Below are 22,507 nucleotides of genomic sequence, written 5' to 3' on the forward strand. Positions count from 1 at the left end.
TAGGATGGAGGGAAGCTGCAGAAACTGCAGTGAAATTATATAAGAAAGGAAGTAAGCAATATTATATTGCCTTAACAATTTTAAGAAACAAAATAACAGGACCAGCACATGACGCACTGACCAACCACGGGACAGTTTTAAATTTTGATGCCATACTTTCACGACTTGACTTTGTTTACAGTGACAAGAGACCAATTTACATAATAGAACAGGAGTTAAGCGTTCTCCGACAAGGGAACCTTTCAATAATAGATTTCTATAACGAGGTTAACAAGAAAATGACCTTGTTAATAAATAAGACAATAATGACTCACGGAAAGGACAGTGAAATCACAAAAAAATCAAATAAAACGAGGGGGAACGTTGTGAGTTGCTGCGGAGACCGCAACTCTACATTTATACCCGATACTGCAAATTGATTTCTTGCTTTTGGCTACAAAAATGATCCGATCTGATCCAGATTCAGCAATCTGATAGATATGGTCATTATCTATGATTCTGCGTTTTTATAACCGATACTCAAAATGAGTATTGGGGTATATTAGATTTGTGGTAAAAGTGGATGTGAGTAACGTCCAGAAGGAATCGTTTTCGACCCCATAAAGTATATATATTCTTGATCAGCATCAATAGCCGAGTCACTGTGATACGTCACTGCTACAAAAATATTTCAAAACTTCGCCCCGCCCACTTCCGCCCACACAAAGGACGAAAATCTGTTGCATCCACAATATTGCACATTCGAGAAAACTAAAAACGCAGAATCATAGATAATGACCATATCTATCAGATTGCTGAATCTGGATCAGATCGGATCATTTTTGTAGCCAAAAGCAAGAAATCAATTTTCAGTGGCTACGCAGCGCCCGACGTCACGCTCAGACTGATTTTCTGTCTCTCTCGCACGCACTCTTTGTCGTGTGGTTCAATAATAGCGGCGTCTGCCGCAGGAGAGCCATACTAACTTAGTATCGGGTATAACTGTAGAGTTGCGGTGTCCGCAGCAACTCACAACGTTCCACATCGTTAGTTTTCTCGAATGTGCAATATTGTGGATGCAACAGATTTTCGTCTTTTGTGGGGGCGGAAGGGGGGGGGGCGAAATACTGAGATATACGTTTTATAGTGAGATCTAACAGAAGTGTGGATACCAAATTTGGTTACTCTAGCCTTAATAGTCTCTGAGATTTGTGGATGCCCCAGATTTTCGTCCTTTGCGGGGGCGTAAGGGGGTGTGGCGAAATTTGGACACGAAACGGTCAAGGTCCGATCTCTCAGGAGTGTGGATAACAAATTTGGTTGCTCTGGCTCTTATAGGTTCTGAGATCCTTGAACTCATATTTTGCAATTGACAAAACCGACCATGAAACCTGTGTGTTAGAGAGAGACAGCGAGAAAGAATGAAATTGTTTTCTTGATTCTGGCTATAATCATTATACGATCTGGTTCAGATTTTGCACTGTAGAAGATATGGTCATCCTCACCGATTCTGCGTTTTTGGTTTTATCGTATCTTTAAAAATGTGAATGCCACAGATTTTCGACCTTTGTGGGGGCGGAAGTGGGCGGGGCGAAGTTTTGAAATATTTTTGTAGCAGTGACATATCACAGAAATCTGGATCCAAAACATTGTTGCTCTAGCTCTTATAGTCTTTGAGCACTAGGCGCTGAAGGGGACGGACGGACGGACGGACGGACGGACAGAAGGACAGACAGACAGGGCTCAATCGACTCGGCTATTGATGCTGATCAAGAATATATATACTTTATGGGGTCGGAAACGATTCCTTCTGGACGTTACACTCATCCACTTTTACCACAAATCTAATATACCGCAATACTCATTTTGAGTATCGGGTATAAAAATTAGAGACAATGCCTTACGCATTTTTGTCACTGGCCTAAACGGCGGCATTGCAGAAATCCTATTTTCATTGAATCCCCCAGATTTACCGAAAGCCTTGGCAAAGGTACAGGAATTGCAATCAAATAACATTAGGGCCCAATTTGCCTACCAATTCAGTGGCCCCAGAAATTCAGGGAATAATAATTACAATACATGAAGATTCAACCAACGACAACCAAGGACTAATAGTTCACCATTCGACCAAAAAAGGGATTTTCAGAGGAATAACATGTCATGGGGACAACCCTATTTCTTGGGTAATAGAAAACAAAATCAGGCCCCAGAACCAATGGATGTAGACGAATCATTACAAATCCAGAACCGACAGAACAGCAATCAATTCAGGGGAAATAATAATAATAATAATAATAGATATTATCGGGAGAATACTAATGGTTATTATCGGAGAAATAATAACAATTATAAACAAGCTCAGCAATTTAGAGCAAACGTAGTACCAAATAATCAATCTAACGCAAATCCAGCGTAGAAACGAAAACCAAATGAAACGTCGGAACAACCGGCTAATAAAGCAATGCGGATAAATAACATTGAAGAGGACCAATTTTTAGATCAGCCCCCGAAGTAGGTCTGCCCTATTTAAAAAGAGTAGATACAAAAATAAACAAATAATTAAAAGTTTTAATAGATACGGGAGCAACTTCCTGTTATATAAAAAAGGGAATTTACGAAAATAAAAAAGAATTATCAATTTATAAGAAAGTTGCTACAGTAAATGGGTTTTCGATAATTAAATATTTCCATAATATAACTATTTTTAACACAAAACAAGTGTTTTACGAAATAAATGGAATGGAGGCAGATTTACTAATAGGATTTAACCTATTAAGAAAATCGGAGCTGTTATTGATACAGGAAAGGGGACTTTAAGTTATAAAGACAATGAAGAGAAACTAATATATGATGAGGTTCTTTCTTTAAACAAATTAACCTTTATAGGAGGAAAAACCATCCTTTCATTGAAGGAATATATAATAAAAAAATATTTTTAAGAAGAAAAATAAATGAAAAGTGATTCAGTAAAGGTAGAAGGAAGTTTATATAGCTTGGGATCAAAAAATCCTGAGCACGCCGACGAAGAATTATCCGTCAATAGTTTGGGATTCAAATATCCTGAGCACTCCGTCGTTGAATTATCCGACACTAAAAGTTTGAATAGTTTGGGATTAAAGAATCCTGAACACGCCGTCGTTGAATTATCTGACAATGAACAATTTAAAAGTTTGGGATGCAAAAATCCTGAACGCGCCGTCGTAGAAATATCCGACATACAAAATTATGCAAATTCTGAATTGAAAAAAATGAAATTGTATAACACAATAACCTACAAAGAAGACAATTTAGACGAGGGGGAACGTTGTGAGTTGCTGCGGACACCGCAACTCTACATTTATACCCGATACTTAGTCAGTATGGCTCTCCTCCGGCAGACGCCGCGAATATTAAACGACACGACAAAGAGTTCGTGCGAGAGAGACAGAAAATCAGACTGAGCGTGACGTCGAGCGCTGTGTAGCCACTGCAAATTGATTTGTTCCTTTTGGCTATAAAAATTGTCTGATCTGATCCAGATTCAGCAATCTGATAGATATGGTTATACTCTATGATTGTGCGTTTTTAGTTTTCTCGTATCTGCAATATTGTGGATGCAACAGATTTTGACACGAAACGGTCAAGGTCCGATATCACAGGATTGTGGATACCAAATTTGGTTGCTCTGGCTCTTATAGGTTCTGAGATCCTTGAACTCATATTTTGCAGTTGGAAAAAAAGACCATGAAACCTGTGTGTTAGAGAGAGACAGAGCGAGAAAGAATAAACTTGTTTTCTTGATTCTGGCTATAATAATAAAACGATCCAATTCAGATTTTGCACTCTGGAAGATATGGTCATCCTCTAAGATTCTGCGTTTTTGGTTTTATCGTATCTTTAAAAATGTGGATGCCACAGATTTTCGTCCTTTGTGGGGGCGGAAGTGGGCGGGGCAAAGTTTTGAAATATTTTTGTAGCAGTGACATATCACAGAAGTCTGGATCCAAAACATCGTTGCTCTAGCTCTTATAGTCTTTGAGCACTAGGCGTTGATAGGGACGGACAGACGGACGGACGGACAGACGGACAGACGGACAGACAGACAGACGGACAGGGCTCAATCGACTCGGCTATTGATGCTGATCAAGAATATATATACTTTATGGGGTCGGAAACGACTCCTTCTGGACGTTACACACATCCATTTTCACCACAAATCTAATATACCCCAATACTCATTTTGAGTATCGGGTATAACAAACCCCGAGAGAATGTTAGATGATTCTCTGAGTTTGAGAGAGAGATACAGGAAGCTAGAGAAGGAGAGAGCCCCAAAAGCTCTCGCCTTGGCAAAGCAAAAGCGAACAAGTGTGTATAAAAAGGACATTTCACTCAGTCGTCGACTCCTGTTAATAAAGCGAAACTGCGACGCAGTAAGACGAAACAGTTTTGGCCCCAGCAAAGAGAAAAAGTGTTTCCATTTTCCGCTGCAACAAAGATTATTTTCCAAGAAATTGTGCAACAAATTGAACCACAAGCGAAAACCGAAGGACCAGTCGCTGGGCTTTTGTGTGTGTGTTAAAAGCGCGTCAGAAACAGTTGGGCAGTTGAAAAGTTTCCTGCCCCAGCTGCATAGTAGCCGAGAAAAACACACGCGCTAACCGTTAATTAGTTTTCCCCCTCACCGCTGAATCTTTAATTCGAGGACAGTCCGGGGACCCGCTGCTAATTAAGCCTGGGACTTACCAACAACGCAGTAGCGAAAGAGCGAGGCTGGAGGATGCATTAAACAGGTGGCAGCCGCGAGGAGGTGCCACAACTCGTAAATATTTGAAGGTAGGCGACTCTGCCCTGTCAGCAAGTCTATACAATTTATGGCAGACTCTCCCCGTCCCTTCCAGACGCACTAAAATTCACCCTTGGCGGAAGCTTCACCATCTTCCTCCTCTTTTTGCAATTTTAATTTTTTGTGCATTATATATGTACATACATACATACTCGTATGTACTTAATTTTTGCCACTCGAAGGCGGCAACGGTTGCCGCACGGAAGTGCCGAGCACTCGAAAGTTTCTGCACAGTAGAATATTTTTAATGATGCACTAAACGATCAGCCGAGACCGAGAGGTGTTGATCCATATACTGCTAGGATTATGTATAGTTCCGGGAAAAATCAGTTCCAGTTTGAATCCACTTATTAGACGCCATACAAGTGCTTCCTATCACTCTGCTCATATCATATATGAATGCTCGTACTCTGATGGTGACGGCTGAGTACAGAATTCTGGGAGGAGGAACATCACCCTGTATTATTTAAGAAAATGACGTGTAAAATCAATCAAGTTTCTGGCTGAAAAAGCGTATTAACTAAGTTACAGATTAGTTCCACTAGTCACAGTCTTTACTTGCTTCATCAGAAATTCTGATTCAGAATCGTTTCGTCTGGATTTGCTTTTGAAACGATGTCGAACATGAAACTGCTGGCGATCTTCCTAGCGCCATAATCCGAAGCTATTGCAACTCATCAATCTGACGGCCGTGGCTATAAAGCGGCTAATCAAGATGGCCAAGAAGATAACTGCATTCCGTGACATGTGCCAGGAGGACCAGGTGGCCCTTCTTAAAGGGGGCTGTACCGAAATGATGATAATGCGTTCGGTGATGATCTACGACGACGATCGCGATTCCTGGAAAGTAAGAAATAATATTCTTGAGGGCAATACTTGATTTACTACGAATATAAATTTTTTTCCAGGTGCCACACACCAAAGAAAATATGGGTACCATACGAACTGACCTTCTCAAGTTCGCCGAAGAAAACATCTACGAGGAGCATCAGAAATTCATTACCACCTTTGACGAGAAATGGCGCATGGATGAGAACATCATTTTGATAATGTGTGCCATCGTTCTCTTCACTTCAGCTCGATCCCGAGTGATACACAAAGACGTGATAAGATTGGAACAGGTCTGTCTTTTTTTGGGATTTACACAACTGAATTGTGATTAATATTGTCGGATTACTTTTGCAGAATTCCTACTATTATCTTCTGCGAAGATATTTGGAGAGTGTTTACTCTGGCTGTGAGGCGAAAAATGCTTTTATCAAGCTAATCCAAAAGATTTCAGACGTGGAGCGTCTGAACAAATTCATTATAAATGTCTATTTAAATGTTAACCCATCCCAGGTAGAACCTTTGCTACGTGAAATATTTGGTTTGAAAAATCACTAAAACGATTCGCATCGGGCATCAAATGCCAGTGTCCTATTATAATGGATGATCAGCGAGCTGTAGTTGTTGTTGTTTTAATCTTAATGTGCGTCGCTCACTGATTTTTGTTTTATCTGTCGCTTATAATGTTAGATTTTAGTCGAATGTGATTGATAGATTTGCAAATACTACATAGATTTTATATTTCTACATCAAAGAGAGCTTATTTAGGATACAAGTGCAAAGCAACACAATTTAAATGTAATTTACACCGTTTAATTAGTTTCAAATAAACTAAAATCAAATGCAAAACTGAACTCAAAGAACCAAAAGTGGTCCATTCCTGGTGCCTTAATCACAATAGAATCACGGAGGAAGCAGGGTACATTTAATTCTTGTGTATTTATATAATAGCCTGAATATAGGAGGTTGATGGCGTGCGACTCGGTATGGTGTATTAACGATACAACATAACTCCATCAATATATATAGAGACGCAGGATAACCCGCCGACTACGAAAACTCTACCCGCGAATACCAATTGGGAGCAAGAGCCACATACTGAGAGCATCCCATGTAGGAAGATGCCGAAAAGAAATTTTGTCTTCAGTCCCATTATTCTGATGTATTCGCTTCAAGTGATCCTTTACGTTGGTTGTGCTGCCTGCTCTTTCAGGCATTTCTGCTTCCTCAATTCCGCTTTGCTTGTCACTCGATCGTTTAAGCTGTTACCAAACATTGGAGCATTCATACGTTCTTTCTGAAGGTACAACGACGCAGCTATCCGCCACGATCGGCCACCCCGAAAGACGATCCCGAAGGAAGAGCCAGAAGGAAGTCCCGAGCATCTACTAAACTCTGTACCTTTTAAGATCAATAAAATAATTCTTTGTACCACTTAACCCACGCCTTATTATTGAACCACGAGACTATCTTTAAGCAACCACATCCAAAGATCAAACAAATTTCTGTGAACACCTGCGCGGCGAGCATACCCCGGCCGTAATGCCGCCACATCTGTGTGTAGATAACTCGAAAAGACAAACCCAATGAAAATTAAAACTAAATAAAAAGAAGATTCTTTCAAGAACTCAAAGTAATGGAACGCACGCGAGGGACAAAAAAGCTAAGAGCTGAAATCTAAAAGCTTCTTTCAGCTCAGCTCTCCGCCAAGGCTTTTAAAGTTTTTAAATCCAAGCTTACCTAGCGGCAGCTTGCAAGGATTTTCTTTGGAGGTGTGGATAAATAAATAAAAGCTCTCCTAGGTCAGCACCCAACACCCACAGTTGCAGTTCTCCCGACTGTGCATTTTTACAATAATTGTTACTGAAAAACTGTCACCAGGAAAACTAGATATTACCCCTTTTTATCCAATATCATCTATCGATCAAAACAAAATCAATACGCGGCAATACATACATACATACATATAATACCAAATAAAATTATAAAAATTCCTTTGATCAAAATCGTAGGCCACGAACAAAGCCGTTGAACCTTGGGCACCCTGTACCTTAAAAAGCTTTTCGGATTTTCGCAAATTTAAACACAAAACGAGGGGGAACGTTGTGAGTTGCTGCGGACACCGCAACTCTACATTTATACCCGATACCTAGTCAGTATGGCTCTCCTCCGGCAGACGCCGCGAATATTAAACGACACGACAAAGAGTTCGTGCGAGAGAGACAGAAAATCAGACTGAGCGTGACGTCGAGCGCTGCGTAGCCACTGCAAATTGATTTGTTCCTTTTGGCTATAAAAATTGTCTGATCTGATCCAGATTCAGCAATCTGATAGATATGGTTATACTCTATGATTGTGCGTTTTTAGTTTTCTCGTATCTGCAGTATTGTGGATGCAACAGATTTTGACACGAAACGGTCAAGGTCCGATATCACAGGATTGTGGATACCAAATTTGGTTGCTCTGGCTCTTATAGGTTCTGAGATCCTTGAACTCATATTTTGCAGTTGGAAAAAAAGACCATGAAACCTGTGTGTTAGAGAGAGACAGAGCGAGAAAGAATAAACTTGTTTTCTTGATTCTGGCTATAATAATAAAACGATCTAATTCAGATTTTGCACTCTGGAAGATATGGTCATCCTCTCAGATTCTGCGTTTTTGGTTTTATCGTATCTTTAAAAATGTGGATGCCACAGATTTTCGTCCTTTGTGGGGGCGGAAGTAGGCGGGGCAAAGTTTTGAAATATTTTTGTAGCAGTGACATATCACAGAAGTCTGGATCCAAAACATCGTTGCTCTAGCTTTTATAGTCTTTGAGCACTAGGCGTTGATAGGGACGGACAGACGGACAGACAGACGGACGGACAGACGGACAGACAGACAGACGGACAGGGCTCAATCGACTCGGCTATTGATGCTGATCAAGAATATATATACTTTATGGGGTCGGAAACGACTCCTTCTGGACGTTACACACATCCATTTTCACCACAAATCTAATATACCCCAATACTCATTTTGAGTATCGGGTATAAAAATCTCAGAGAGAAAATGGTATCTATCATCGAAGAAGACCATGCCAATATAAAAGGATATAAAAGGAGAGATTAACACTGAACATGATAGACCGGTATATGGCAAACAGTATCCATACGCTTATTCGGTTAACGATTTCGTTAATAACGAAATAAGTAAAATGTTAGATGAAGGTATAATCAGACCTAGTAAAAGCCCATATAATTCACCGGTAAATGTAGTACCAAAGAAGGGAGTAAATGAGGACGGAACTCCTAAACATAGATTAGTAATAGACTTTAAGAAACTTAATGAAAACACCATACCGGATAGATACCCTATGCAAGATCCTTCAGTAATCCTTGCCAATTTAGGTAAGGCAAAGTATTTCTCGGCCATTGATTTCGAGTCAGGTTTCTATCAGATTTTAATGAGGGAATCAGATATTGAAAAAACATCTTTTTCCATAAATAACGGTAAATATGAATTTCTAAGAATGCCTATGGGATTGACGAACGCTCCCAGAATTTTCCAAAGGGCAATGGACGATCTACTTAGAGAACAAGTTGGGAAAACTTGTCACGTCTATATGGACGATATAATAATATTTTCAAAAACTATAGAACAACATTATAAAGATCTTATTCATATAATACAGATTTTGCAAAATGCTAATATGAAAATTTCCCTAGAGAAGTCTAAATTCTTTCAATTGGAAACCAAATTTCTGGGATACATTGTTTCCCATAATATCATTAAAACAGATCCAGACAAAATCTCCACAATACAAAACTATCCAATTCCTAAAAATATCAGAGAGCTACAAAGCTTCTTAGGACTAACAGGGTATTACAGAAAATTTGTCCGAAATTATGCCACAATTGCCAAACCATTAACAAAATATCTGAGTGGAGTAAATGGGAAAGTTTCACGAAGGGCATCCAAGAAAACATTAATACAGCTGGATGAACCAGCAATTGGAGCATTTAATAATTTAAAGGACAGTTTAATAGCACATATTGAATTAGTACAACCAGATTACAATAAAAAATTCACATTAACCACAGATGCATCGGACATAGCAATAGGTGCAGTTTTGTCACAAGATGGGAATCCCATAACATTTATTTCTAAAACTTTAAGTAAAACCGAGCAATTATATGCTACTAATAAAAAGGAATTATTAGCTATTGTATGGGCATTAAAAAATATGCGAAATTATTTATACGGAGTGAGTGGAATTGAAATACTTACAGATCACCAACCTTTGTCCTTTGCAATGTCGCAAAAAAATCCAAATGTTGAAATGAAACGTTGGTATTACTTCATAGAAAGTTTCACACCAAAAATCATTTATAAACCAGGCTCAACTAACGTAGTAGCGGACGCTTTATCTCGGATTCAAATAAATCAAATGACAGATAGTGATGTCGACCAGACAGAATCAGAATCAGACATAAATACTCAGCATTCAGCAGAGAGTAGTTTTGAAAACGTCATTCAAGAGACTAGCAAGCCTCTAAACCAATTTAAACAGCAGCTACTATTATCGCAAGGGAGATTCACAGTTCATGAGTTAGTAAGAGTTTATGAAAATACCCGACAATTTATTGAATTTGATACGGTTGACAATCTGCTAATCATTTTAAAAGAATTTATTCAGCCTCACTTAACCACAGGAATACACTGCACTTTAGAAGATTTATACCTTATCCAAAATAAGCTAAAGGAAAACTTCATAAATAAATTTCTCTTCACGAGAAAGTTCCTCCAAGATGTAGTAAATTCAGAAGATAAAGCTATAATTATAAAAGAAACACATTGCAGAGCCCATAGAGGACTAGACGAAAATTACAAACAAATAACTAAGTTGTATTATTGGCCAAACCTACACAAAAAATTAAAAGAATATATAAAAAATTGTGAGATCTGTAACAAAAACAAATATCACAGACACCCTGTAAAAATTCCAATTGGGGAAGCTCCCATTCCAGAAAAAGAAGGAGATCAATTACACTTAGACATATACTATGCCCAAAACCTAACATTCATAACTTGTATAGATTCTTATTCCAAATACTTGGTGGTCAAGGAAATCCAAAGTAAATTAAACATTGAAAATAAGGTAATGGAAATTTTGCAACACTTTCCGTTAGCAACATCATTAATGACTGACAACGAACCAAGCTTTACTTCAGCACAATTTAGATCATTCATACAAAGAAGTAACTTAAATATTTATTATGCCCAGACACAGCACCTCAAATGGTCAGGTAGAAAGGGTACATTCCACACTAACAGAAATAGCGCGGTGCATCAAGGATGAACTAAATCTAACAGATTATTCGGAAATAATAATAAGGGCGGCACTGAAATATAACCTGACGATACATTCAACGACCAATCAAATGCCATTTGACATATTGTATAACAAAATAGAGCACAAAAATAATCCAATATTACTTAAGGAAGCTCAGACCAAAATGCTTAAGCTACATAACAAAGATAGAAGACAAAAAGAATATAAAATAGGAGAAGTAGTTTATGAGAAGAAATTCGGGGAAAGAAATAAACTTCAATCCCGATACAAAAAGCAGGTAGTTAAGGAAAATCGACCGAATAAAATTATAATCAACAATAGAAACAGAATTATACATAAAGATAACATTAAATATTAAGGAAATGCTTTCCATTTTTCCACAAAATGTATGCGAATATACTTATACTGACTTTTGTTATATTGACGACTTCGGAAGTAATTGACTATACGCATAGTGACTATCTATTGCTCAAAGACGACAGAGACTTTTACACTTATGAAACATACGCCGAACTTTTCCATATTACTAATTTGAGTTTTTATAGAGAGATAATTGATATAGAATCCAAATATGTCAACAAATCAATTAATTCAGACGATGAGTGGGAAATATCAATGGACTTAAGTCTATTAAAATTAATGATTTCAGAATTAGTTCCAAAACGGAATGAAAGGGGAATTAATGAATTAGGTACCATTTGGAAATGGATAGCAGGCAGCCCTGATCATGACGACGTTTTGAAAATACAAAATAAAGTAAATGAATTAACTAAAAATAATAATAAACAATTTATAATAAATTCCAAATTTTTCAAAGAAATTGAATTGCTATCAAATTCATTAAAAAATGTCATCTTCAATGAAGAAACGATACTGAGAAAGCATCGTTTAAAATTAATAACTTTTGACCTACTAAATTTAGTTGAACCCTCTTAAAAGTAAACATTTTCAATACAAAAATATTAAATAAAAATGAAATAGGGGACATTTATAAGCATGAAAAACAACCTGTTAAGCTGTCTGATCTACTGGACATTGCAACGGTTAAAATAATTCGAAATGCAGATTTAATAATCATTTATATAAAATATCCTCATATTAATGATATTTGCAAGTTTTACCATGCAAGAGCCATCTCACAAAATGATGGAATGTTAGTTATAAGTGAAAAACTTTGTGAATGTAAGGAGAAATACTATTTAATGAATAATTTTAAAAGTGAAACTTTTAACAATTACGCACAAATAAATTTAGAGAAGACCTGTTTCACCATTTTACTTAATGGCTTTAAAGCCAACTGCACTAAAAAAAGGGGAAAAAAACAAAGAAATAGACATCATTCAGGATGGTGCCATATTAGTTTCAGGCAAAAATAACGTAGACAATACTACTTTGGTAGGTTCGTATCTCCTTATATTCAACAACAAAATTATAATAAATAATATAACCCACATAAATGATAAGGGTAAAATTCTAAAATACATATCGCATCATAGATATAGCGATTTTGAATTAGTTGATTATGTAAAATCGAATGATAAACAATTTTCTTTTATAATGTTAATATTTTAAATCCCCTTATAACATTAGGTAATACGGCCTTACCATTAACAACATTATTTTTAATCATTTGGTATTGATAATGTTATTTTACTTCGGCTATAAATTAATCAAATTTGTACTTATGAAATCAATAAGAATACCGACAGAAGAAATAGTGGAAAGCAGCATTCAAATACTATCAGAAGAAATTAGCTCTATCAGAACTTCAAAATGTATCGGGACGAAACATTTAAGAATGGGGGGAGTTAACGTACCCAATTCTATTGAGCTCTTATACGAGTTGTAAACAATCTTTGGCTTTCTAAATCGAAAACAATTTCAATCTTGGGCCTCCGCCTAATTGATTTCTAAGATGTACAATCTCAATGGCTCCCGCCACAATCCCAATCTTTGACACTCGCCTAAATGGAAAAACAATGTTTGCCCACACCCGGCTTCCCGTAAACAATCTCACACCCGGCTTTCTGCAGATCCTGCACTTTGGGCATTTTACAGTTCTCTCTTTGGATGACGAAATGCAATACTCGGGATGGCGAAATCAATTGAGATGCTTATAGAAAAACAATTCCCGAAAGGGATCGACGAAGCAAAGATCAAAAAGTTCATGTCAGTCTTGATCCAGAAGCGACACCGAAAAGTCGAGCTAAAAACTAAGATCGCGCAAACCCTTTGTCCGGAATCCTTTGTGACCCTCAACTTAAATCTATATCTGTAAACTTAGAAGTTAAATAAAAACTTTTTAAAAACGCAATCCGCTACCGCAGTTATTTAATTTACATAGTTAAATTACCAATCAGATGGGGACCTTCCCCTTCAGCATTTGATGGCACTTTCCCTTTATGGCTGGCCCACTCTTTGGGTCAGTCAGATGCTAAAAATAAAGAGCGAAATCCGAAAAAAAGGCAAGCAGACACGACCAACGACTTGAATTTTCTGATGTGTTGATGGAAGGTGCCTGAAGATGGCTTAAATAATCAGTTGTCTTGGCTAAAGTAGGTGTATCGATTGTCCCTCTTTCTATCGTTATATGGTTGGTAATGTGTGCAGTGATTCGGTGTTTCATGGCCCCTGGAATTGTGTTCGTTTCGCGATTGATAATGGCTCCGGCGCCAGTTGTTGCTGTGATTGGAGCCATTCCAGTGCGGCTTGTTCCATTCAGGGACGTCTCCATTGCCACTTCCATTTCTTGGGCTTTTCCATTCCGAATTGTTGTGGCGGAAATTCCCTTGGTACGATCCACGACCCCGCTGTTGCCATCCATTGCCCTGATCGTCTCGCTGCGGCCACCCATTGCCGTTCGACCGATAGCCGACCTCTGGCTGATGGCGTTCCCTATCCTCCACAAGATACCTTCTTCTGCTATGATCGTGGTAGCCGTTGTTGCTGTTCCAATTGCTGCGACAATTACTCTGACGAGAATCATCTTGGCTATTGTCATAGGGTCCTGTAAATCCAGCCAGTCAATGGATTATCCTATGTGCCGGCTACTTCTGCTACTGCTCTACTCACTCTGGTACTGATACTGCTGCTGTCGTCCACCTGCATTGCCGTTCCAGTCCGGCCGCCTGTTGTAGTGATTCGCATAGCCTGTGTCATGGCTTGGCTCGTCCACATCCGATTTCAGGTTGCCCAGGCGTAGCAAGGAGCTCAGGTAGTTTTCGCGCTCGATCTTGTGGCCTCGTGCCGCATCAACGGCTGCAATTGAGGGATTGGTAATTAATCTGTGCCTGAATTCGCTGACCGTTGATCCCACGCACTCGCGATTGCCTCCATGGGCGACTTGTTCAGCATGGTTATCATGAAGTAGCAGATCAAGTATCCAGTGCGATTCACGCCGTGTGTACAGTGGACTCCGATCAGCTTATCTGCGGAGGAGGAGAGAGAGAAAGCATTCGGATGTAGTGGTGCCATACCGCATTAGCCGCATGAGCTGCATGTTGTCGCAAATTGCTACAAATTTCAAAAGTGAACACGGCCACAGGAATGTGCTCCGAGCTCTGAGCTCTGAGCACTGAGCACTGCGCTGTTCCCCTCCACACCCACGCAGTCAACAGAAACCGGCCTGCCAATTTGGCATAAAAGCAGAAGCGACCTGGGCTAAATCTAGAAAACAGTGCGCTCTGGCTTTGTGCACTATGCGGGTGCGGTGCCAGTCGGAGAGTACGTCATGTTTGACTTGCGTATAAGCCAAACGTTCAGACAAAATAAAGTTACGAGAACGGGAATGGGAACAGGAACGAGACCAAGCAGCAGACAGAGACAATTGCGCACATCCCCGTCGCACTGCCCATGGCACAGTGGGATGGGCGCCTGCTAACTCGCATATAAGACCATTGTGATGGACAAAAGAATAAACTCCACTAATATACTTGTTCATACCACTGTGATCAGACCTCTCCGAATGGGCCCTGTTCTTCTGGCCCGGCCGTTGACAAGTCGCGACCACCTTGAATTTGACTTATTTGCCTGATTTGTTTCGTTGTAAATTCGTTGGCAGTCTTCGCGTATTTATTTATTGTTTGCTCAGCGGCGCCAGATCGGGTTTTAATTATCCCACAGCTGAATCTGATGGAAGAAGGTCTGCGCGACCGAATCGGTTAATGCATTCTGGTTAGCATTTCTGCATATTTGTGCCGAAGCTGTTCGCACATACATTAGCGCCAGATCAGGGGATATATGCACGCCCCTGCCGCAAAATCTACACTGCAGAATGGGCCCAAGGTAGAGGAACTGCGGAAACGATACTCTAAGGTATGAAAATATTACATTCCCTCATCTTTAAGGGGCACAGACATTGTGCCTGGTTACTGGTAGTCACGCGTCTTGCCGTTTCTTTGGCTATGAAAATTTAAATGAAATGCGGTTTTGTGTGTGTGCGCGACTGCCTTTGTGTATAATTAGAAATGCCTTTTCCCTTTTGTGTGCGGAGGCATGACTGAGCTCCTCCATAAGTGATTTGTTTGCCCGGCTCCCGACTGCCGAGTCCCGACTCCGACTCCGACAGACTGCCTGGCTGGCTGACTGATTGCGTGTGCGCGCCCACATCGGTGTGCGCCAGTGCACTGCCAAAGGGTTAAATAGGTTTTCTCTCCTTCTGGCGGCCACTTGGCTCTGCTGTGTTTGCTCTGCGCTTGCTGGCCGATAGGAATCTATGGAGGCAGTGCAGCCTGGGCATGCAATGGGAATGGGAATGGGATAGGTATAGGATACGTGGTAATTGCATGTGCGACGGCAAGTCGCTTTTGATATGATTTGTTCACATATTTTGCGACTCTAATTGTTTCCACAGATATGCATCGCATCTGCATTGTTGCCGGGAAAGTGTTCCCACGGCCGCCTCTCTCTGGGGCAGCACGTGGGCCGCAGGAGAGTCGCTGCTAAGCTGGGCTTTCCATCCACTCACCATTGTCGTCATTCAACTCAAGTCCATAGCATATTGACAGAATCTGCAATGGCAAGAGGCTTTAGTCAGTAAATGATTAAAACATTCAATCAATTGTAATTACTTTTGGGCCAATTTCGTTGGCGGCGTTGTCTTTCCGGGTATCATCAGCTTCTGGTGCCTCACATCGTTCTCTGTGAACGACTGCGGCCGGTAGTAGCGGTCTGTGTTGGTCAGATCGATGATCATGCCCAGATTGGGCACCGACTCCATCACCGATTCGGGCCCCAGTCGCAGCTCCTTGTCGACTTTTTCATTGAGATTCTGTAAGGGCAAATACAAGGAGTATTCCACATATATCGAAACTCATATTACATGCGAAAAATTGCTCAATTTATGCGCCTGCCCCGGGGCCAGGCAATTAATAAGCAGGAGGTCCCGCGATCTCTTTGGCGTTATTTAATTAAGCAAAAACAATTTAATTTAATATTCATATTCCACCTCCTGCCCCACTCTTTCCGCAGGATCGAGTGCAGAGCAGCAATGCGAAGCACCATGTTCCAGTTGCCACTTTTATGCATAATTACGATGCACAAATTTTTGTGTTATTTATTTTTAGAGGCTCTGGCGCTCGCTTGGTGGTCCGCTGGTCTTGGTGCTGGTGGGCCCTTTTCAACATCCATCAATCGCTCCTCCTGGCAACCGGTTTGGCCCGACAGAGTCACAACGCGGTGAGGAGCGGGGTCAGGGGGAGCTAACTCACCTGATTCAGCGGCACCTTGAAGGCTATGAATCGCGTGCCGGGAACACGCTTTCCGATGGGACTGTAATCGAGCCATCTGCAAGCGCGAACACCGGGAAAACAAACGCTGATTAGTCGGAATATTGGATGTGGAGTACCCTTCAATTATACCCACCGATCTGGTACGCCTCGTTTCATTTGATGACGTATATAAACAGCAGATTAGCTTTAGCTAAAATTTAAAATGTTCCAAATTTTGTTTAAATAAATGTAGACACAAAATGCAGAAATTACGGTGTTGCCAGACAGTTCGAAAACATATGTTCTAGAGATGCGCTATCGACCACAAAAATATTTGCAAGTAACAGTTTTAGAAACTACTTTCTTAGACAATAAAATAGCTCTAGGCGTGACTGGCAAAGGGTGACTACATTATTTATTGCTTTGACTCATTCTATCTCTAGAGAAATACTAAAGTGTAGTGGAATACGGGCATCACTGTAAATTGCTTAAGCGATTATTTTACCACTCACTGTTAGAGGTCGATTAGTTAACATACCGCCTGACTGTTAACTAAAATGTGCCAACAAACGCCTAGCGCCTGAACAGCTGAGTGGAACCTTTGGACTTTCTGTGATTCCGTTTAATTAATTATATTTAAAGCAACTAATTAACGTCACAAACGTCTTCCTTGCAACCGCACAGATCGTCTTATTACCGAGATCAACCATGTTTGCCAGCAACACGCGTAACCTAATGCGCAGCAGCTTTGTAAGACACTGGCGCTGGCTCAGGCGCTGCTGGATGAAAATTATTAAATAACTTTTTATTTGCAGCTGCAGCGCTGCAAGAGCACTTTGGTGGTGGCTGAGCACAACAACGAGGCTCTCAACCCAATCACCCTGAACACCATTTCGGCGGCCAAGAAGATCGGCGGTGACGTGACAGTTCTTGTGGCAGGCACCAAATGCGGACCCGTATGTTTTTTTTGTTGCTTCTCTCAATGCTTTTGCATAATCACATCTAATCGCTTGTAGGCCTCCGAAGCTCTGGGTAAGGTGGAGGGCGTGACCAAGGTTCTGGTAGCTGAGAATGCCGCCTTAAAGGGATTCACACCCGAGTCCCTGACGCCCCTGGTCGTGGCCGCCCAGGCGCAGTTCAAATTCACCCACATCCTGGCTGGAGCCTCAGCTTTTGGCAAGAACGTGCTGCCCCGCGTGGCCGCCAAGCTGGATGTGTCGCCCATTTCGGAGGTGATCGACATCAAGTCCGAGGACACCTTTGTGCGCACCATCTACGCCGGCAATGCGATCCTCACCCTCAAGTCGAAGGACCCCATCAAGGTGCTTACTGTGCGTAGCACCAACTTCCAGCCTGCGGCTACCAGCGGAGGCAGCGGCGCTGTGGAGCAGGCCGCAGCCGGCGACTACGCCAGCAACTTGTCTGAATTCGTCAGCCAGGAACTGACCAAATCCGACCGCCCCGAGCTGGCAGGCGCCAAGGTTATCATCTCCGGCGGACGCGGCCTCAAGTCCGGCGATAACTTCAAGTTGCTGTACGATTTGGCCGATAAGTTCGGCGCTGCTGTCGGCGCCTCCCGTGCCGCTGTCGACGCTGGATTCGTGCCCAACGATCTGCAGATTGGACAGACGGGCAAAATCGTGGCTCCGGGCCTATACATTGCCGTTGGCATTTCTGGCGCCATCCAGCATTTGGCCGGCATGAAGGACTCGAAGACCATTGTGGCCATCAACAAGGATCCCGAGGCACCCATCTTCCAGGTGGCCGACATCGGCATTGTTGCGGATCTCTTCAAGGCCGTGCCCGAGCTGACGGGCAAGTTGTAACCGCGCCACGTGTTGTAGCATAAATACCCGATCAGATTCTATGATCAAGAATTGAGAACTGTTTGTTGCATTTATTGAATTTTAATGTTAGTCCGCAGAAGCTTCGTCACCCCCTTCCCTCTCCATTTGTATAATAATAAACGATTGTAAGTTCTATCTATCTCAGAGCCCGCCCATCTGTCAAATTGTATCAAGTGGATTATAATCGAAACGTTTGTTATCAGTCCTGATGGATTGTGCCACAACACAACAACCCAGCAGACATTCTGTGGATGGATATTTCCTGAGCTTTATATATAAATATGTTTATATGTGTGTCATTCTTAAGATCATGTCACGTCTGATAATCCCAGGCATTGAAGATCAGAAGATCGCACGATTTGAAAGCTTTTATCAAAAGCTTCAAAGCTTGTCAGAGCTTTCTACACTTTCTGGCCGGCAAATTCAAATTTCCTTCGCATTCAGTTCGTAAATCGTTGATATATTTTCGGTATTATCGTGCTTACTATAAAACGTAAGAACATAAAAAGCAGAATTAGGCCAAAAACCACACCTATCACCAGCGTCGTCCACTCGAGCGGATTCAAGCTGTTGGTCGTGGGCAGAACATGGGTATTGATGCCGCTCTGAAAAGGCAAGCCACAAGAAAATATAATCTTCAGTGAATGTGAATGCAGTGACTGCAGCGAAGAGCCTACCCAGCCACCGTTCTCATTGATCCAGGGCACCAGCTCATCCTCAATCACCTCCGAGACGCTCTCCATCAGCTTGGGCAGGTACTCGGGATGCCCCTGCCGCACACAGTACACCGACAGGCCGCCGGCAATGGCAAACAGCGAGATCACCTTGCTCCAGGTGATGTCCGCCCGGAACAGATCCCGACCCACCGCCCCTAGGAGCAGGCTGACAGCATCGGGTGTGTGGAACTCACCCGGGCAGGTGATCGTGCGGATACCAAATTTGGTTACTCTAGCCTTAATAGTCTCTGAGATTTGTGGATGCCCCAGATTTTCGTCCTTTGCGTGGGCGGAAGAGGGTGTGGCGAAATTTTGACACAAAACGGTCAAGGTCCGATATTTCAGGAGTGTGGATACCAAATTTGGTTGCTCTAGCTCTTATGGGTTCTGAGATCCTTGAACTCATATTTTGCAATTGGCAAAACCGACCATGAAACCTGTGTGTTAGAGAGAGACAGAGCGAGAAAGAATGAAATTGTTTTCCTGATTCTGGCTATAATAATTATACGATCTGGTTCAGATTTTGCACTCTAGAACATATAGTCATCCTCTACGATTCTGCGTTTTTGGTTTTATCGTATCTTTAAAAATGTGGATGCCACAGATTTTCGTCCTTTGTGGGGGCGGAAGTGGGCGGGGCGAAGTTTTGAAATATTTTTGTAGCAGTGACATATCACAGAAGTCTGGATCCAAAACATCGTTGCTCTAGATCTTATAGTCTTTGAGCACTAGGCGCTGAAGGGGACGGACAGACGGACGGACGGACGGACGGACAGACGGACAGACGGACAGGGCTCAATCGACTTGGCTATTGATGCTGATCCAGAATATAATATACTTTATGGGGTCGGAAACGATTCCTTCTGGACGTTACACACATCCACTTTTACCACAAATCTAATATACCCCCAATACTCATTTCGAGTATCGGGTATAAAAAAACAAAAAATAAATAATGGAAATGAAAATGAAAATGGGCAAATTAGTGGCTTACAACAGCGCTTCTGTTTCGCCGTGTTGCTGCTGGCGTTGGCAATTTGAAATTTACACCTTCCCGTCCGTCGGGTAAGACATTACTCGTACATACAGATACAGATACTCGTACAGGTGGCAAACATTGTTCAGATCATTAGTTGTTGGCTTTGCACTTTTGCAGCTAGCCGATCTGCGTCATTCAAATCGAACGTGAACGGCGTGTACTATATGGTGTGTGGATGGGGGCACGGGGCAGCATGGGGGGCAAGGTGGGCTGTTGCGTGGTGTGGTGCCAGTTTATTGCAATGTTCCAGACGGGGTAGGAGGCGGGAGGGACAAGGGAACAGGGCTACGTGCCGCCACTTCTGATCTAGTGAGCCACATTAATCACATGGCCTACAACCCAAAACACTTGTACTTTACGATCTTGAGATGAGTGCAAGTGAGGGAACAATTATAGAGCTTCGTTTCTGGGGGCTGGAAAAGCTGTTTGCTTATTGCTATTAGCTCGTTTCCATTTTAATCTCTTTAAATAACATTTTATAAGATAACTAAAAAAGAAACAATCTACAATTCTTATGGGAAAAAAGGGATAGTCTCCAGGAATAGTTGGATAATATATAAATAAATGTTCCATGATAAATTTTTCTTTTGAAATCAACGTTTTCGCAGATAAAAGTTTAAGAATATCATAAAAATCTTATAAAAAATTCAAAGTTCTATCAATAAACATTTGCTATTCCACTAATTGTCAGTAAATGCCGAGGCCCCAAAGATATAAAAAAAATCTGAAATCATTTGTGGCAAAGTCGATTGCTCTATTGCCATCTCTGTCTGTCTGTGGTGTGGGTGGAGGCGGTGGCGGCTTACGTTGATTATCCCCACACACATACACACACGCACCACACACACTCGCACACACACACAGACACAAAACGAGGGGGAACGTTGTGAGTTGCTGCGGACACCGCAACTCTACAGATAGCCGATACTAAGTCAGTATGGCTCTCCTCCGGCAGACGCCGCTAATATTGAACCACACGGCAAAGAGTGCGTGCGAGAGAGACAGAAAATCAGTCTGAGCGTGACGTCGGGCGCTGCGTAGCCACTGCAAATTGATTTGTTCCTTTTGGCTAAAAAATGATCCGATCTGATCCAGATTCAGCAATCTGATAGATATGGTCATTATCTATGATTCTGCGTTTTAAGTTTTCTCGAATGTGCAATATTGTGGATGCAACAGATTTTCGTCCTTTGTGGGGGCGGAAGGGGGTGGGGCGAAATTCTGAGATATACGTTTTGTAGTGAGATCTAACAGAAGTGCGGATACCAAATTTGGTTACTCTAGCCCTAATAGTCTCTGAGATTTGTGGATGCCCCAGATTTTCGTCCTTTGCGGGGCGGAAGGGGGTGTGGCGAAATTTGGACACGAAACGGTCAAGGTCCGATATCACAGGAGTGTGGATACCAAATTTCGTTGCTCTGGCTCTTATAGGTTCTGAGATCCTTGAACTCATATTTTGCAATTGGCAAAACCGACTATGAAACCTGTGTGTTAGAGAGAGACAGAGCGAGAAAGAATGAAATTGTTTTCTTGATTCTGGCTATAATAATTATACGATCTGGTTGAGATTTTACAGTCTAGAACATATAGTCATCCTCTACGATTCTGCGTTTTTGGTTTTATCGTATCTTTAAAAATGTAGATGCCACAGATTTTCGTCCTTTGTGGGAGCGGAAGTGGGCGTGGCGAAGTTTTGAAATATTTTTGTAGCAGTGACATATCACAGAAGTCTGGATCCAAAACATCGTTGCTCTAGCTCTTATAGTCTTTGAGCACTAGGCGCTGAAGGGGACGGACGGACGGACGGACGGACGGACAGACGGACAGACAGACAGGGCTCAATCGACTCGGCTATTGATGCTGATCAAGAATATATATACTTTATGGGGTCGGAAACGATTCCTTCTGGACGTTACACACATCCACTTTTACCACAAATCTAATATACCCCAATACTCATTTTGAGTATCGGGCATGACCTCTTTCTGGCTCCCACAAAAGAGTGCGTTCAACCTGAGAGCACCAGCAACAACAACAATGCGACAACGACAATATTTAAGCAATAATTAGCTAATAAATAAATTACTGAACCACACAGGCCACAGGAACCACTCCCAATGCCTCCTTCTGCGGCTTACTTATCGCTGGAAGTGGATCGCATTGATACGGATGTTTATCTTTGACTGTCGGATGCGCAATTGGAGCTGATAATGGGTTTGCGGTACTGGTT

At 41.6% G+C, this 22,507-nt stretch overlaps 3 protein-coding genes and 1 pseudogene across 3 annotated transcripts; 2 read left to right on the forward strand and 2 right to left on the reverse strand.

Moving 5' to 3' along the window:
* Positions 1 to 5,397: 5,397 nt before the first annotated feature.
* Positions 5,398 to 6,492, forward strand: LOC117193773 (nuclear hormone receptor HR96-like). The gene is made up of 3 exons (XM_033398500.1): positions 5,398 to 5,651; positions 5,713 to 5,925; positions 5,990 to 6,492. Exons 1-3 carry the CDS (start codon positions 5,520 to 5,522, stop codon positions 6,188 to 6,190), a joined length of 546 nt encoding a protein of 181 aa, XP_033254391.1. The 5' UTR covers positions 5,398 to 5,519; the 3' UTR covers positions 6,191 to 6,492.
* Positions 6,493 to 13,280: 6,788 nt separating this feature from the next.
* LOC117193296 lies at positions 13,281 to 16,952 on the reverse strand (annotated as a pseudogene).
* Positions 16,953 to 17,231: 279 nt separating this feature from the next.
* Positions 17,232 to 18,559, forward strand: LOC108159849 (electron transfer flavoprotein subunit alpha, mitochondrial). Its single transcript, XM_033398035.1, has 3 exons — positions 17,232 to 17,425; positions 17,491 to 17,631; positions 17,692 to 18,559. Exons 1-3 carry the CDS (start codon positions 17,384 to 17,386, stop codon positions 18,499 to 18,501), a joined length of 993 nt encoding a protein of 330 aa, XP_033253926.1. The 5' UTR covers positions 17,232 to 17,383; the 3' UTR covers positions 18,502 to 18,559.
* A 402-nt stretch (positions 18,560 to 18,961) lies between these two features.
* Positions 18,962 to 22,438, reverse strand: LOC117193850 (bcl-2-related ovarian killer protein-like). Its single transcript, XM_033398550.1, has 3 exons — positions 22,416 to 22,438; positions 19,200 to 19,470; positions 18,962 to 19,127 (listed from the first exon to the last, which is right to left on the reverse strand). Exons 1-3 carry the CDS (start codon positions 22,436 to 22,438, stop codon positions 18,963 to 18,965), a joined length of 459 nt encoding a protein of 152 aa, XP_033254441.1. The 3' UTR covers position 18,962.
* Between the last annotated feature and the right edge of the window lie 69 nt (positions 22,439 to 22,507).

The sequence above is a fragment of the Drosophila miranda genome (assembly GCF_003369915.1).
Source record: "Drosophila miranda strain MSH22 chromosome Y unlocalized genomic scaffold, D.miranda_PacBio2.1 Contig_Y2_pilon, whole genome shotgun sequence".
NCBI classification, from domain to species: Eukaryota; Metazoa; Arthropoda; class Insecta; order Diptera; family Drosophilidae; genus Drosophila; species Drosophila miranda.

Excerpts from the sequence above, each read along its gene's own strand:
- LOC117193773 (XM_033398500.1), top strand. The coding sequence starts at position 5,520 with ATGGCCAAGAAGATAACTGCATTCCGTGACATGTGCCAGGAGGACCAG. Across the intron at positions 5,652-5,712 it reads ACGATCGCGATTCCTGGAAA|GTGCCACACACCAAAGAAAA; the intron begins GTAAGAAATAAT and ends ATTTTTTTCCAG. Across the intron at positions 5,926-5,989 it reads ACGTGATAAGATTGGAACAG|AATTCCTACTATTATCTTCT; the intron begins GTCTGTCTTTTT and ends TTACTTTTGCAG.
- LOC108159849 (XM_033398035.1), top strand. The coding sequence starts at position 17,384 with ATGTTTGCCAGCAACACGCGTAACCTAATGCGCAGCAGCTTT. Across the intron at positions 17,426-17,490 it reads ACCTAATGCGCAGCAGCTTT|CTGCAGCGCTGCAAGAGCAC; the intron begins GTAAGACACTGG and ends TTTTATTTGCAG. Across the intron at positions 17,632-17,691 it reads CAGGCACCAAATGCGGACCC|GCCTCCGAAGCTCTGGGTAA; the intron begins GTATGTTTTTTT and ends AATCGCTTGTAG.
- LOC117193850 (XM_033398550.1), bottom strand. The coding sequence starts at position 22,438 with ATGCGATCCACTTCCAGCGATAA. Across the intron at positions 19,471-22,415 it reads CGATCCACTTCCAGCGATAA|AGTAACCAAATTTGGTATCC; the intron begins GTAAGCCGCAGA and ends TATTAAGGCTAG. Across the intron at positions 19,128-19,199 it reads TCAATGAGAACGGTGGCTGG|AGCGGCATCAATACCCATGT; the intron begins GTAGGCTCTTCG and ends TTGCCTTTTCAG.